This window comes from Idiotropiscis lumnitzeri, chromosome 20, assembly GCF_059441095.1.
Source record: "Idiotropiscis lumnitzeri isolate Australia: NSW breed Sydney's pygmy pipehorse chromosome 20, RoL_Ilum_1.0, whole genome shotgun sequence".
Taxonomy (NCBI): domain Eukaryota; kingdom Metazoa; phylum Chordata; class Actinopteri; order Syngnathiformes; family Syngnathidae; genus Idiotropiscis; species Idiotropiscis lumnitzeri.
In genome coordinates, this window is record NC_142410.1 from 2423754 (window position 1) to 2437254 (window position 13501).

Consider the following 13501-nt stretch of genomic DNA (forward strand, 5'->3'; position numbering starts at 1 on the left):
CGTAAGTGCGGCGTTGAAGAAAAAGAAGAAAAAATCACGCCCCCCCCCCAAAAAAAAAGAGGTGACAGTTTTCAGAAATAGTCATGTTGTAGTAGTTTGTTGTCATCCATCTGCAATAGGGCACCACCATTTTTTGTCAGGAATTGTGTTATCCGTTCCATGTTCAGCCTGATCTTAAGAATTTAGCTTGACACAATGTGGGCATGGTGTTAACATTTTTTTTAAATTAGGACTAGCCATGAAGAGTATGAAGGGCCTGAACATGCTCCAATATTCATGTCATTCAAGATATTTTTTTTGTCTGTTTGTGCGTGTGCGTGTGCATTTGTGTGTATGTTTTGTTTTTGTGTGTGTATATGCCTATGTGGGCATGTGTGTCTGTGTTACAGAACTCTTCTTGCTCTGGGGTGCCATGTTGGTCTTGCAGATGAGCATGCAGTGGAGAAAGTCAAAAGTGTAAAACTGTCATCAAAGTGAGTTTCCATTCTTAAAGATGAACATGTTAAGCCTGCCAGGCAGGAGGTGTTCTAACAATGTTGTAACTTTTATCTCTCCAGCTATGAGTTGTCCAGTGGTTACAAACCTGCTCCCTTGGATCTGTGTCACATCAAACTGACCTCTACTCAGGAAGCCATGGTGGATAAATTGGCTGAAAATGCACACAATGTCTGGGCAAGAGACCGCATACGTCAGGGTTGGACTTACGGAATTCAACAGGTAGCAATTCTTATCACGTGTGTCAGATCATCAATACAGTGGCACATGACAAACCAAGTAGCTTGCCATTCACTATTAAGTGCCGAACGACTTCAAGTTTTTACAATTGTAAGGTAATTCATAGTTTTTCACTTGTCACTATCTCCAAGCACAAACTAATTCCCTCACTTCCCAGTCATCCTCAGTTAAACAGGCCTGACTCCCTGAACTCATTCTCTGCTAGCTCAGGTAAAAAGAATGTACGTTTTGGCTTCCATACCTGTCAATGGCAGTGAATGAATTTTAAGAAACTCGCTCATCCTATCACATCCAGCTGTCTTGATGGCTTCGCTGACACTCGGGACTTGAAAAAACTCCAACATCAATTGTTTCCTCAGATCCGACTGTCTGTGAAATCCTGAAGTTGTCAGCGATTTGTGATTGGATGAGTGAATCAGTGGGTGGGGCCAGAGGACAGATGAAAAGGCACTTTGTTGATGGTCACAGTTACCGTATTTTCGCACCCAAAAGACGCGCCGTGTCAAAGGGCGCAACACCTGTTGAGGGCGCTATTTCTGTCTTTGTAACATATACTGGACGCACCGCCTGACAAGACGATAGCACAGCTGCAGTTAGCATAGCATGAACTTGGCAGAGCTGCCCACACCGACACAGCCGATAGCAGCCTACTATGTCCCAATAACATGAGCAATCACCCCATTGTTGCAGCAGACGCCAATTCTCCATTGACAATAGCTGACATTGACAATGGCTCAAGCCAATATTAGGTGCATTGGCAATAGCCTACAAAGCAACGTCAGGGGAGGGAGTTGGCTGCTTACCACACTCCTTAGAGTCACGGTTTAAAAAAAAAATAAAAAACTCATCATACAAGCAAACAATGAAACATAGAAATAAGATTAACACAAACAATTATCTCTCATGCCATCAATATACCCAAAAAAATAACACAAAAGCCACTCAGCCTTAGCTAATTCAAGCAATGCATTCTGGGAGCAGAGACCCACAATCCCATAGCTGTTTAGAGAGATTTGCATGGCTGTTTAAAGAGATGTGCTGTTATGCTTTGGACTTTTTGTCTGTTGTCTAAACCTGGGACGTTTCTTGCTTGCAATAACATAAATGATAAGACAAACTAAAACATTGTGGACAGCTGCCCTTTGTCCAGCTTTTTCCAACACCATCACCCAAACATTATAGTCAGATGGTGTATTTGTCACGGTCGATTGTAAGCATGGACAACTCACTCTTTGCCCAGCAGGGTGTGCTAACATGCACTTCCAACAGCTCGTTGATGACAAGGGCTGATGGACGTGAGTGGTACTTTGTCCATTTAATGGACGCATCGACTGACAGGGCGCTTTGTTTGTTAAGGAGAATTTTTGTGACTTTAAAGTGCGCCTTATGACTGCGAACATTTTTAGTGTGCCGACACATTAGAATCAGTTCATTTCAAAGATTTGTTCACAGTCGTTTATTCTCCCCCTGCGGAGTTTAAAAAAAAAAAAAGAAATTGCAAATCACGCACTCACTTTTACTTACTGAACTGATAACGAGAACGAGAATGGCAGTCTGTTCACTGTATCGTTTGCAAATGACAACAATGTGGCCAGTTTAGTCAGTGACCCGCCTCACCCAGAATAAAAAAAAAAAGAGAGAGTTGAGAGAAACGCTCATTTGCTGATTTCTTTGATGCCATCAATTATTCATTTTTGTAATAAATAGATTCATTGTCATGACCCGTGTCGGTCATGTCAGGTGTTTTTGTTATTGTTTTTGTCACGTTCCTTCCCCCACGCCATGTGTGTTTGTTTTTGTCAGCTGAGTGGGGCGTTTCCCCTCAGCACTCGTTCCTCACCAGCCACGCACCTGTTTCCCGTTACCGTCACACACCTGATCCCCATCTGCTCACTTAATGACTGGACTATTTGAACACCTCATCCCGACAGCTCAGCGTCGGAACATTACTCCATACCAGGACTGTCACGGATGCTTCCCGATCTCGTTCTTGCTCTCGTTCACGTTCACGTTCACGTTCACGTTCACGTTCACGTTCCTCAGTATTTGTTCACTATCTTTGTTCCTCGTCCTTGACCCAGTTTAGTCACGTTTTAATTTGCCTCTGTTATTTTTTGCACCCTGCCACGTTGTTTGTCTTTGTTTGATTCAGTTAATAAATTCCCTTTAAGTTACTCTTTTCCCTGCTTCCTCGCATCTTGGGTCCTACCTCCTCCTCGCCGTACGGCGATCACGACTCCACCTCCTCCTTGCCGACCGGCGACCCTGACATTAATAGATCGATCACTCTAGTATATTGTCAGACTTTTCACTGTCGCCGCAGGGTGTTTGGTGTTTGAATTTGCTAACAGCTGACTTGGCTCATCAACTAGCATTAGTAAATGCTTTTCCAGATGGGCATGCATAACACTTCTGTATATCCGAGGATAAATGTGCATAATTTGTAAGTGGAACAATCACTGATGGTGTCGTGGTAGTCAAGTCAATTTTATTTGTATTGCCCTTAATTTCAGACAGTCTCAAAGGGCTTTACATAACCACGATCGACATCCCATGATTTTAACCCCCAGGGGGGCAAGGAAAAACTCATCTGCCTGATTTGTGTGCGGGCAGTGCGGGATCGGTTACCACTCAGTGACGGTGTCTATGTCTGCCCTGTGACTGGCTGGTGACCAGTTCAGGGTGTTGTGCGCCTTTTGCCCGTAATCAGCTGGGCTTGGCTCCAGAACCCTAACGCGACCCTGTACAGGATAAGCGATGTGGATAATGACATGACATGACAATTTGTAAGTGACTGCGCTGCCAAGACTCCTTTTTAACAATATATTTCCACATTTGATGAACCGCTATGAGCTGGATTTCAAGAAGACAAATGTGTTGTTCCAAAAAACAAATTGTCAACGAAATAATCCCATTCTATAATCATCATAACGCGGTGTTTAAGTTGACGCATTGACTCACTGACAAGTCAGTTCAACACTTGTTGATGGTGTTGTGGAAATTTCCGTTTATCCGTGTAAGAAGAGGAAATTAAGTATCTGATTCAGACATGTGTCTTTAAGAATATTACCTTAGTACCAAGAAACAAAACAAGTCGAGTTCAGGCAAGTATTTCTGTTCCTCTTCTCCTTGTTTTCTGTTTCTCATCATAACAGCGTCTTTATTAAACATTGACTTGAGCGGGGAAAGCCCCTCCCTGTTCCCAAATACCAAGAAGTGCACAAACATAAATTAAACTTAGAAACCTAATAAGGCAACCCACGAAGCATCATGCTAACTTGATGTTTTGCAGAGCATAGGAGACTGTTTTATTGCGGTGATCACCTCACACCCCACGACGAGGGAAAGGTTGTGTTTATCCTATTCTGAAGGACAGTTGTCTCGTTCCGAGGAAATATTTACTGGTGTGTGAACATTTCATTGACTAATGTCACTGCTGAAAATCAGGTCGCAGTTTATCAGCACACCAAGATTTCTGACTTCTTTGGTTTCTATTGACAGTGACTTCAGGTGTTTTCTTACTGCAATTCTCAATTGCCAAAAAATGAAGCTGCGTGCCATCTGCATAACATTTGCATTTTTTTTAAAAAATGATTTATTTATTGTTTTTTGAATAGGGGTTTCTGAAATAAACTACAGTAAAACAAAAACAAATCAAGTAAAAGGAAAACAGCAAAAAACAAAGAAGTAAAGGACAGAGGGTCACGAAAGGAAAAAAATCATACTAAAGGTGGTTAAAGAGTGGAATCAATGTCAAGTTGTTTACCATATTCAGAATTCATAAACATTTGCATTTTGAAGCCTTTGACCCAAAAGTAATAAATACAAACTGAACAGAAGGAGTCCAAGGACTGACCCTTGAGGGACCCCATGTCACATGTTCAGACACAAATAAACGAGGCAAAGGGCAGCAGCAACATAAGGGGTTGGGAAGAGGAGCAAAACAATAAGGGTCCGCCTTCTGTGAGTGACAAGCTGGTGTGGGAGTGGATGCACTCGCTCAAGAAGTAACAAATTCATAGATTGATATGAGACATATGCTGCAGCAAAAGTTGTGACTTATCAATAAACAGTATTCTCTCCTCTTCTCATACTGGCATATTGCATACCTAACTGTATCACCCTACTTTGTCACCATGGCAACCCAGTCTAAAGTGTCCAGACACATAAACAGTGACTTCTTGTTTTTACATTTGCCCGTCAGGATGTTAAGAATCGGAGAAATCCCCGTCTGGTGCCCTACAGTCTCTTGGATGAGAGAACCAAGAAATCAAACAAAGACAGTCTAAGAGAAGCTGTCAGAACTCTACTTGGTTATGGATACAACCTGGAAGCTCCTGACCAGGACCACAGTATAATACATACTTTCTACTGCATCACCCCTTCCATAAAATTTCAGTTGATACATCTTAATAACTGTCTGCCCCCCTTTCTTTCTTTAATTAGCTCACTTTGATCATAACAATATGTCTGCTGAAAGGTTCCGGATCTTCAGAGCTGAAAGATCCTACTGTGTGAATGCTGGAAAGTGGTACTTTGAGCTAGAGGTAAGAGGAATATAGGGGAATATGAGACTCTGACTAGAGTGTACTGTACAAAATTACATTAAAATGTTTGACCGTTTATAAAACAAATGTTTTAGTGTAATATGAACGTACAAGCTGTTGTATAATTTCATGGATCAACCCAAATATCAGATTAGAGATTACTTTGACTGAATTTTCTTCTTTAATTTGTTTCTCATGTGTATTTTTTTCAGGTATTGACAGCAGGAGAGATGAGGGTTGGCTGGGCAAGACCAGGATGTCTACCCGATCTAGAATTGGGTTCTGATGAACAGGCCTTTGTATTTGATGGATTGAAGGTATCTGCATTCATCTTGTGCAATTTTGTTTGATTCCATATAACGAGCTTGAAATGCTGTGGCTGCGCAATCCTTTTGCAAAGTTTTTTTTAAGTGTTGTATTTTTTACACAATGACAACAATTGGGTTCGACATCAAAAGATCAATCTAAGACTACAACAACAGAACATTTCAGCTTTTGTTTCCAGGTAATTAAATCTAAATTGGATACACAATTGAGAAGATATTATTATTATTATTATTACATAAGTAAACTTATTGGAATTCATAAATGTGAAAGATTAAAGTGAATATGACTGAGTATTCACATTTTGCAAGTTAGACGTGATTTTTGAGTTTATTCGCGAAAAGGCTGCTCGTGAAGAGCAGTTAGCATCATTTCTTGAAGAAGCGATTGCTAATCTGCATAATCAAGCTCCACTGACAGTCAAAGACTCGAGGTTGACCGAATTGTTGTCGGTCTGCTCCCAAAACATTCATTATCTGCATGCTTCCCCCACATGAAAAGTACTCCTTCGTGTGCTGGTGTTCACTCATCTCCTTCCCCTTCCTGTGTTCTGGACTGAGGTGGACAAGGCCGTCTCCACGGCAATGAGATAGTTTGCTAGATGTAAAAGCTGCAGGGGCACTCAAAAGCTAGTGCTGACAGGTCTTCTGTCTTGTCTCCCTCTGTCAATGTTTTTTCATGTTTCTTGGTCGTGATGTGCCTGTTAAGGCAATTTCATTGCCCAGTACTTTGCGCACCAGGACTTGTTCTGTTAAATGTGACAACAAAAATTGCAGTAAAAGCCTCCTAGAAAATCTGAACCTTATTTGGGGTTAATCACAGCCATCATAAGTGGTATCAGGTGTGTGCTGACTCCCATTAAACATCAATTTGAATGTGATTGGTTTAAACCAAATCGGCCCATCCCCAGTTATAAGGGGGTGTGCATACTGGTGCAACCACATTAACTCTTAAAAGTGTTTTATTATTATTATTTATTTATTTATTTAGTTGTAGGTCTTATGGGTGTCATTAATGGTAGTTAAGGTTTTTAACTAATCTTCTCAAAATAGCATTTGAAGAGGGGTGTGTAGATCTTTCATCTAGTTGGGATAGTCCCTCCAAGGGTTTAGGTTTAAGTTTAAGCCGTAAAATGTATAGTACTTGGAGTTTCGTTTACATTCACATGGTTAGCTTTGTTGGACTTAAATTTTTCCAGGTTCAACGCTGGCACCAGGGCAACGAGCACTTTGGGCGTGCCTGGCAGGCGGGGGATGTTGTTGGCTGCATGGTGGACTTGAATGAACATACCATGATGTTCACCTTGAATGGAGAAGTACTGCTTGATGATTCTGGTTCTGAACTGGCATTCAAAGACTTTGATGTCGGTGAAGGTTGGTATTTTTCTCAATTATGTGTCACACATACTTTATCTTACTAATCGGCAAATGTGTAACTGGTAACGCATATCACCTTCAGTGTAACCAATCATTTTATTGTTCAATTTCGGTACTCTGTTTTTAGACTACTAATACTTGACCAATATGTACGTCATGGTTGTTAAACCTGCGAGTGCAAAACGAAAAAAATTCAATGGAAATTCAATTTTTGGGGGACTAGCCCAGAATGTAGGTCAATGTGCAACTTCAAAAAGTGGAAAATTGGAGCCACTGTAACAATAACTGACTGATATGACCCCAAAGCAGAGATTTAAGAAGCATTAAAGGATTAACTTTAAAAAAAATGGGAACCAAGTTCTATGAATGAGTAGGGAGAGATTAATGTTAAAACACAATGATAAAAGACTAGAAACATTATGTGCGACTGTTGAGCGTGAAATGTAATATATAGTAATAGTCTGAAAGAAAGGATGAATAAAAATACTAATATCAAGTAGGGGGAGATAGAAAACAGCTAAGTCAAAACACTGCTGCAAATAAACAAGGAAGGATCTGAGCTACATTGAATCCCAGGAAATTGCCAAAACTTACTGGTAGAAAGAAAAAGCATGAAAAAAATCCCATTTTGAGCAAAATCCAAAATAGGAGAGAGTCTGAATGAAGTACAGCAAAGACAAAGAGCATGAAGTGACATCTTCCTGATATGGCCGCAGGGCTAATGACTGGGAGCTGATTACCAATCGCTGCACCCGCACTTCTCTTGTTTTAAACCAATCTGATATCAGTACTAATCTTAGGGTGATCAGTACTCAGTGCCATGACCAATGCAAGTGTTTTACCAAACAGTGTTATAGGATGTTAAAAAAAAACTGGGAACAGTCATAGACGTCCTCAGGATCCCCACACTTGAAAAAGGCTCTTATGAGTGTCCATAATATTCAGCAAGGACCACTCGTGCTGGCCAACAAACTGGCTTTCATTGGAAGAAGCTTTGTGTAATGACTAAGTTTCCCTGGGGCCAATGTTATGGCCAGATGCTTCAGTAAGGGTATGACTGATCAGAACCCAAAGCAGACACATTGTGTTGAAGTCTGTATTCCAATAAATTACTAAAAAAAAGAGGAGTCGGAAAAGTAGCATATACAAATTACATAAGAAAATACTAATTAAGTACAATAAACAAGTAGGGAGAAAATAAAAGAACACATTTCAAACAAACAATGATGGAACAAGGAAGGAGTTGAGCAAGATGGGTACCTGAAAAGTGCCAGAATTTACAGGAATAAATAAAGAGCACCAAAAACATCATCCTTCTATCAGCAAAATCCTACAAGGGTACAAGACAGAATGCAGCACAGCCAACGGCAAGGACAAAGAAACATTGGCACAATCTGGCAGTTTTGTGGTGGTGCTGCAGGGCTAATGACTGGGAGCTGATTACCAATTGGTTCCAGGTGTGCGGCTTCTTGCCAGAAAAAACAAAAAACAAAAAAAAAACTTAGAGTGGATCATAACAGTAAAACCAGGAAGAAAAGACAGCAAGGACTTCATCAAATGTGTCAAAATGCACATCACTGAAACGTAACTATTATAAACGGTCCTTCTTTTTTTCCAAATCCATTTTGGGGCACCTACAGTTGAATTTAGGAGAATGTGCAACATTTACAAAATTAAATGATATGTATTGTAGTGGGGCGGCACGGTGGCCTGACTGGTTAGCGTGATGGCCTCACAGTGAGAGACAACATCGGGCGTGGGTTCAATACCGGCTACGGCCATCCTGTGTGGAGTTTGCATGTTCTCCCCGTGCCTGCGTGGGTTTCCTCCAGGTATTCCTGTTTGCTCCCACATTCCAAAAACATGCATGGCAGGCCGATTGAACACTCTAAATTACTCCTAGGTATCAGTGTGAGCGTGGATGGTTATTCGTCTCTGTGTGCCCTGTAATTGGCTGGCTCCAGGTGTCCCCTGCTTCCTACCAAAAGATAGCTGGGATAGGCTGCAGCACCCCCCCCCCCACCACCCTAGTGAGAAGCGGTATAGAAGATGGATGGATGTATTGTAGTGATATAGTATCAGGCAAGAATTTAGTTTCCAAAAAAAAAATTGCCTCACCCCGTTATTTATTTATTTATGTTTTAATAAAGTTGTGGTTTTCAGGACATAATGGACACAAAAGATATACTAATAACTACTAATAATGTTTCTTTCCCAAGGTTTCATCCCTGTGTGCAGTTTGGGTGTGTGCCAGGCCGGGAGGATTAACTTTGGTAAACATGTCAGCACCCTGAAGTACTTCACCATATGTGGTCTGCAGGAAGGCTATGAACCCTTTGCTGTCAACATGAACCGGGATGTCACGATATGGCTCAGTAAAAGGCTGCCTCAATTTGTACCTGTAACCCCTGCCCACCAACATATAGAGGTAAAGGGAGTTCCCTTTTTTTGGGGTCATATATCTTATGAAACAGGCTGAGTTGCACTGAAATTCATGCTCATCAGCGGCCCAGCAGTATTGGTGGCGAGGTGACAGAACTACCATGTGAAAATACTCCAAGGGTCAAGAATTATAGGACGTCACACACACTATATTGTTTTGTTGAAATGTTATTAAGACACCTGCAAACTGTGGGGGAAAAGGCACAATTCAAGTGGGGACTAAAATATTAAAAAACATTTTTTTTTCTCTTTAAGGTGACAAGAATAGATGGGACAGTGGACTCTTGTCCTTGTCTGAAGGTCACGCAAAAGTCCTTTAGTTCACAGAACAGCAACACTGACATCAGTTTCTACAGACTCAGCATGCCCATTGATTGTTCTGAATCTTTCTCCAGGCCTCCGTCTAATGGCAGTCTCTTGTCATTGAAGACAGTAAGAGCAAATAAAGCTAAAATATACTCTCAAATATTTTATCCACATCTTGATAGTGTGTTACATATTTAGTCTTTGTGTCTAGGAGCTAGAAGACTTTGAAACGGACTTTGAGGTCCTTGTGAAAACGGCTCATGGCCACAATGGTCCAAGTGGTCCAGACAGAGGTGAATTCAACAACCACAAAGATTACAACCAAGAGAAAACCTCCAAGCTCAAACAAAGGTTAACAAGCTGTCAACTTACTGTAGCTATCTATCAATCTATCGATATATATATATGTATATATATATATGTATATATATATATGTATATATATATATGTATATATATATATATATATATCGATGTGTGTATATATATTTATTTTCTATATGTGTTTGTGTATGTGAGTGTGTGTGTGTATATATATATATATATAATTTCTTTTAACTAATTAATCGCAAAAAATATATTTAATTGCGATTAATCTCAGTTTTTCTACTACTATTTTTTTGTGCTGCTTTTATCAAGTATTTACTTGAATAGTATCTTGTAATTAATGTAAAAATCAACAAATATGAAGTGTATTTTAAATCAAAATTGTTCTAATAGCTTTTTCTGATTCTTGAATAGGATCTAAATGGAGTCATCTTTCCCAGGATTTTTTCTTAGAAACAATTCTCAAAACCTTTATACACTACATTTAGTTGTAAGCACCTCACTCCAGCACTTAAGTGGGTGTTTTTATAGTAAACGAACTAGCCCTGACACCTCCCCAACAGTTTGGTTCTAACAGTGTGAATTTGACTATGCACGATATGCTAATTATTTTTTTTAAATAAATAAAACTGAGTTAACTGAGTTCAAATATTTAATTGTGTGAATTAAAAAATAAATAAATCAAGAGTTAACGCTTTAATTTTGAAAGCCCTAATATGTATACCGTATTTTTACGGTCATAAGACGCACTGCATCAAAGGGCGCAACACCAGTTGAGGGTGCTATTTCCGTATTTAATGCATATACTAGGCGCACCGCACTACAAGGCGCTAGCTCAGCTGCTCTCGCACTAGCTCACCTGCTCTCGGCGCTAGCTCAGCTGCTCTCGCGCTAGCGCAGCTGCTCTCGCGCTAGCTGATGCCAGCTAACCAGGTGTCAATCCCCTAAGGGATAGTTGCGAGAGGTATCACCCCGTTTTGATGACAGATGTCATAAAGTTATTAGGAATCACTGTCAATAGCAATGACTCTAACCAATAAAAAGTGTCTTGGCAATAGTCTACTAGACAACGTCAGGGGAGGGACTTCACTGGTCACCACACTCCTTAGAGTCACGGTTTCAAATCAAAACCAAAAAAAACTCAGCATACAAGCAAACAATGAAACAAAGAAATAAGATTAACACAAAACACGTATCTCTCATGCGATCTATATACCCAAAAGAAATAAAAATAACACAAAAAGATTATAGCAATGGCTTCTTGGGAGCCACTCAGCCTTAGCCAATTACAGCAATGGCTTCTTGGGAGCCACTCAGACTCAGCCAATCACATGGCTGTTTAGAGAGATGTGCATGGCTGTTTAAAGAGATGTGCTGTTATGCTTTGGGCTTTTTGCAGTCTGTTGTCTAAACCTGGGACGTTTCTTGCTTGCAATAACATAAATGATAAGACAGACTACAACATTGTGGACAGCTGCCCTTTTGTCCAGCTTTCTCCTACACCATCACCCAAACACCATAGTCACATAATGTATAAGTCACAGTCAATTTGAACCATAAATGACTCAGACTCTGTCCAGCAGGGTGTGCTAACATGCACTCCGAACAGCCCAATGAGTAAAAGAGTTGATGGTCGCGAGTGATGCTTAGTCCATATAATGGGCACGTCGCTTTACAAGGCGCTTTGTCGCTTTACAAGGCGCTGTGTTTGTTTTGGGCAAGATTAGGGACTTTGAAGAGCGCCCTATGGCCCGGAAAATACGGTATATGTATTGATGCGTGTGTGTGTATATATATAAATATATATATATATATATATATATACATATGTATGTATGACTATATGTATGTATCTGTATGCATCAAGAATGTTCAATTTTGACAACCTTCTTTTTTTATTTCTATTTGTTTTTTTAATATATCAGGTTTTTGTTGAAGAAGAATAAACCAGACAACTCCTATCCCACCCCTGCCTGTCTACCTGAGGACGTGGTGGTTGACGACAGGAATGAATATGAACTACTCATGCAAGCATCTATCGTAAGACCAGACATATTTTTCTCTCTCTCTCTTACCGCCAACTTTATTTTACCTTGAGCTGCTAGCCATTATCAGCTGATTAGTTGATAACTCCGCACCAGTGAAAATAGCCATTCGCACCCTTCCCTCCATCATCTTGAGAAGTATGCTTTCAGTGGCAGAGTATTGCCTGCCCGTCAAATTACAATTTTGTTTACTGTCAATTCAGCCAGCTATCAGCCGGTGACCAACGCAAGCTAATATGCTAATATGGGGCCTTAGAATGTGCAGGACATTTGGGTGTTGCAGAAAAGGCAAATGGGTAAAGTTCTTCTGCAAATAGTTCGTTGATGAGGTGAGTTCGCAAATCAGCACTGACTCACCAGGAGCAAAACACTGCTGCAGAACATTGAAAACAGAAAAAAAAAACATTTAGACTCACTGTTCTACTTTTGGAGGGGAGTGTTTCAAACTTAGTGCAGACAGACAACCAAATTGGAGATTTTCCAATCTAACCCCTATATTTACTGTGTCTTAAGTATACGTATAAATGAGCAGCAACTAAAATAACTAAAAAACATTGTAATTCTACTTTTCTCTTTTATTTTAGCACTCATATTCTGTAAGAATATTCCCTGGCCAGGAGCCCAGCAGTGTGTGGGTGGGCTGGGTCACCTCTGACTTTCATCAGTATGAACCGGGCTTTGGGTTGGACAAGGTCCAAAGTGTCACGGTGACTTTGGGAGATGAGAAAGGCAAAGTTCATGAGAGGTGAGTGAAGTTATATTCGCTCAGTATTTTCTGTTTCAGCATCACACAGGTATAATAACGTTCAAGAAAGGTCTACAATTGGAGTATAATCATGTTTTTGCATGTAAATTACCGTTACCATCCAATTCAATATTTGGTAACAGAAATAATGTTTTATATTAATGTGATAAATTAGAGCTTGGAGTCACACTCAAAATCCCCATTTGATGCTCTGTCCGAACGAGTGCTGAATCAACACAAATGTGTTAATCATTCTTCATCACCTTTAGCCGAAAAACACCATAGTCCAACAAATGAAAAATCTAATTTGATCAAAATTGTTAATAGATGTAGCACTTTACCTACACCATATGTTGTCCAAACCGATTTATTTGAAAACATGTATTGAGTGTACGCTGATGTTTCGACACAGTACCAAGCCATCACTCGCCATACTCTGGCCGACAGCAGAATCGAGGGTCTTTTTTTCGCTTTTAGTCTGATATCAGCTACCTAGCATTAGGCAACCCGATGGGGTTTGTCTCGCTGTTCTAGCATCCAAGTTTGGAACACTGACTAGATGAGGTTTATTAACAAACTGCCTAACAGTTGAAATCAATGCTGGTTAGCTCGCTAAATATTCCCATACAAGCACAAACACTTCCGGGTGTGACT

General features: G+C 40.3%; 1 protein-coding gene across 1 annotated transcript in view; it reads left to right on the forward strand.

Moving 5' to 3' along the window:
- The window catches only part of ryr2a (ryanodine receptor 2a (cardiac)), a 156175-nt gene that overhangs the window by 53961 nt on the left and 88713 nt on the right, over positions 1 to 13501 (forward strand). Inside the window, exons 23-33 of the mRNA XM_088284276.1 lie at positions 390 to 473; positions 558 to 717; positions 4940 to 5087; positions 5182 to 5282; positions 5495 to 5599; positions 6805 to 6979; positions 9202 to 9410; positions 9680 to 9856; positions 9942 to 10081; positions 11983 to 12097; positions 12687 to 12847. Of these exons, the coding sequence (XP_088140402.1) occupies positions 390 to 473; positions 558 to 717; positions 4940 to 5087; positions 5182 to 5282; positions 5495 to 5599; positions 6805 to 6979; positions 9202 to 9410; positions 9680 to 9856; positions 9942 to 10081; positions 11983 to 12097; positions 12687 to 12847 (1575 nt within the window). The remainder of the gene's footprint in view (positions 1 to 389; positions 474 to 557; positions 718 to 4939; positions 5088 to 5181; positions 5283 to 5494; positions 5600 to 6804; positions 6980 to 9201; positions 9411 to 9679; positions 9857 to 9941; positions 10082 to 11982; positions 12098 to 12686; positions 12848 to 13501) is intronic.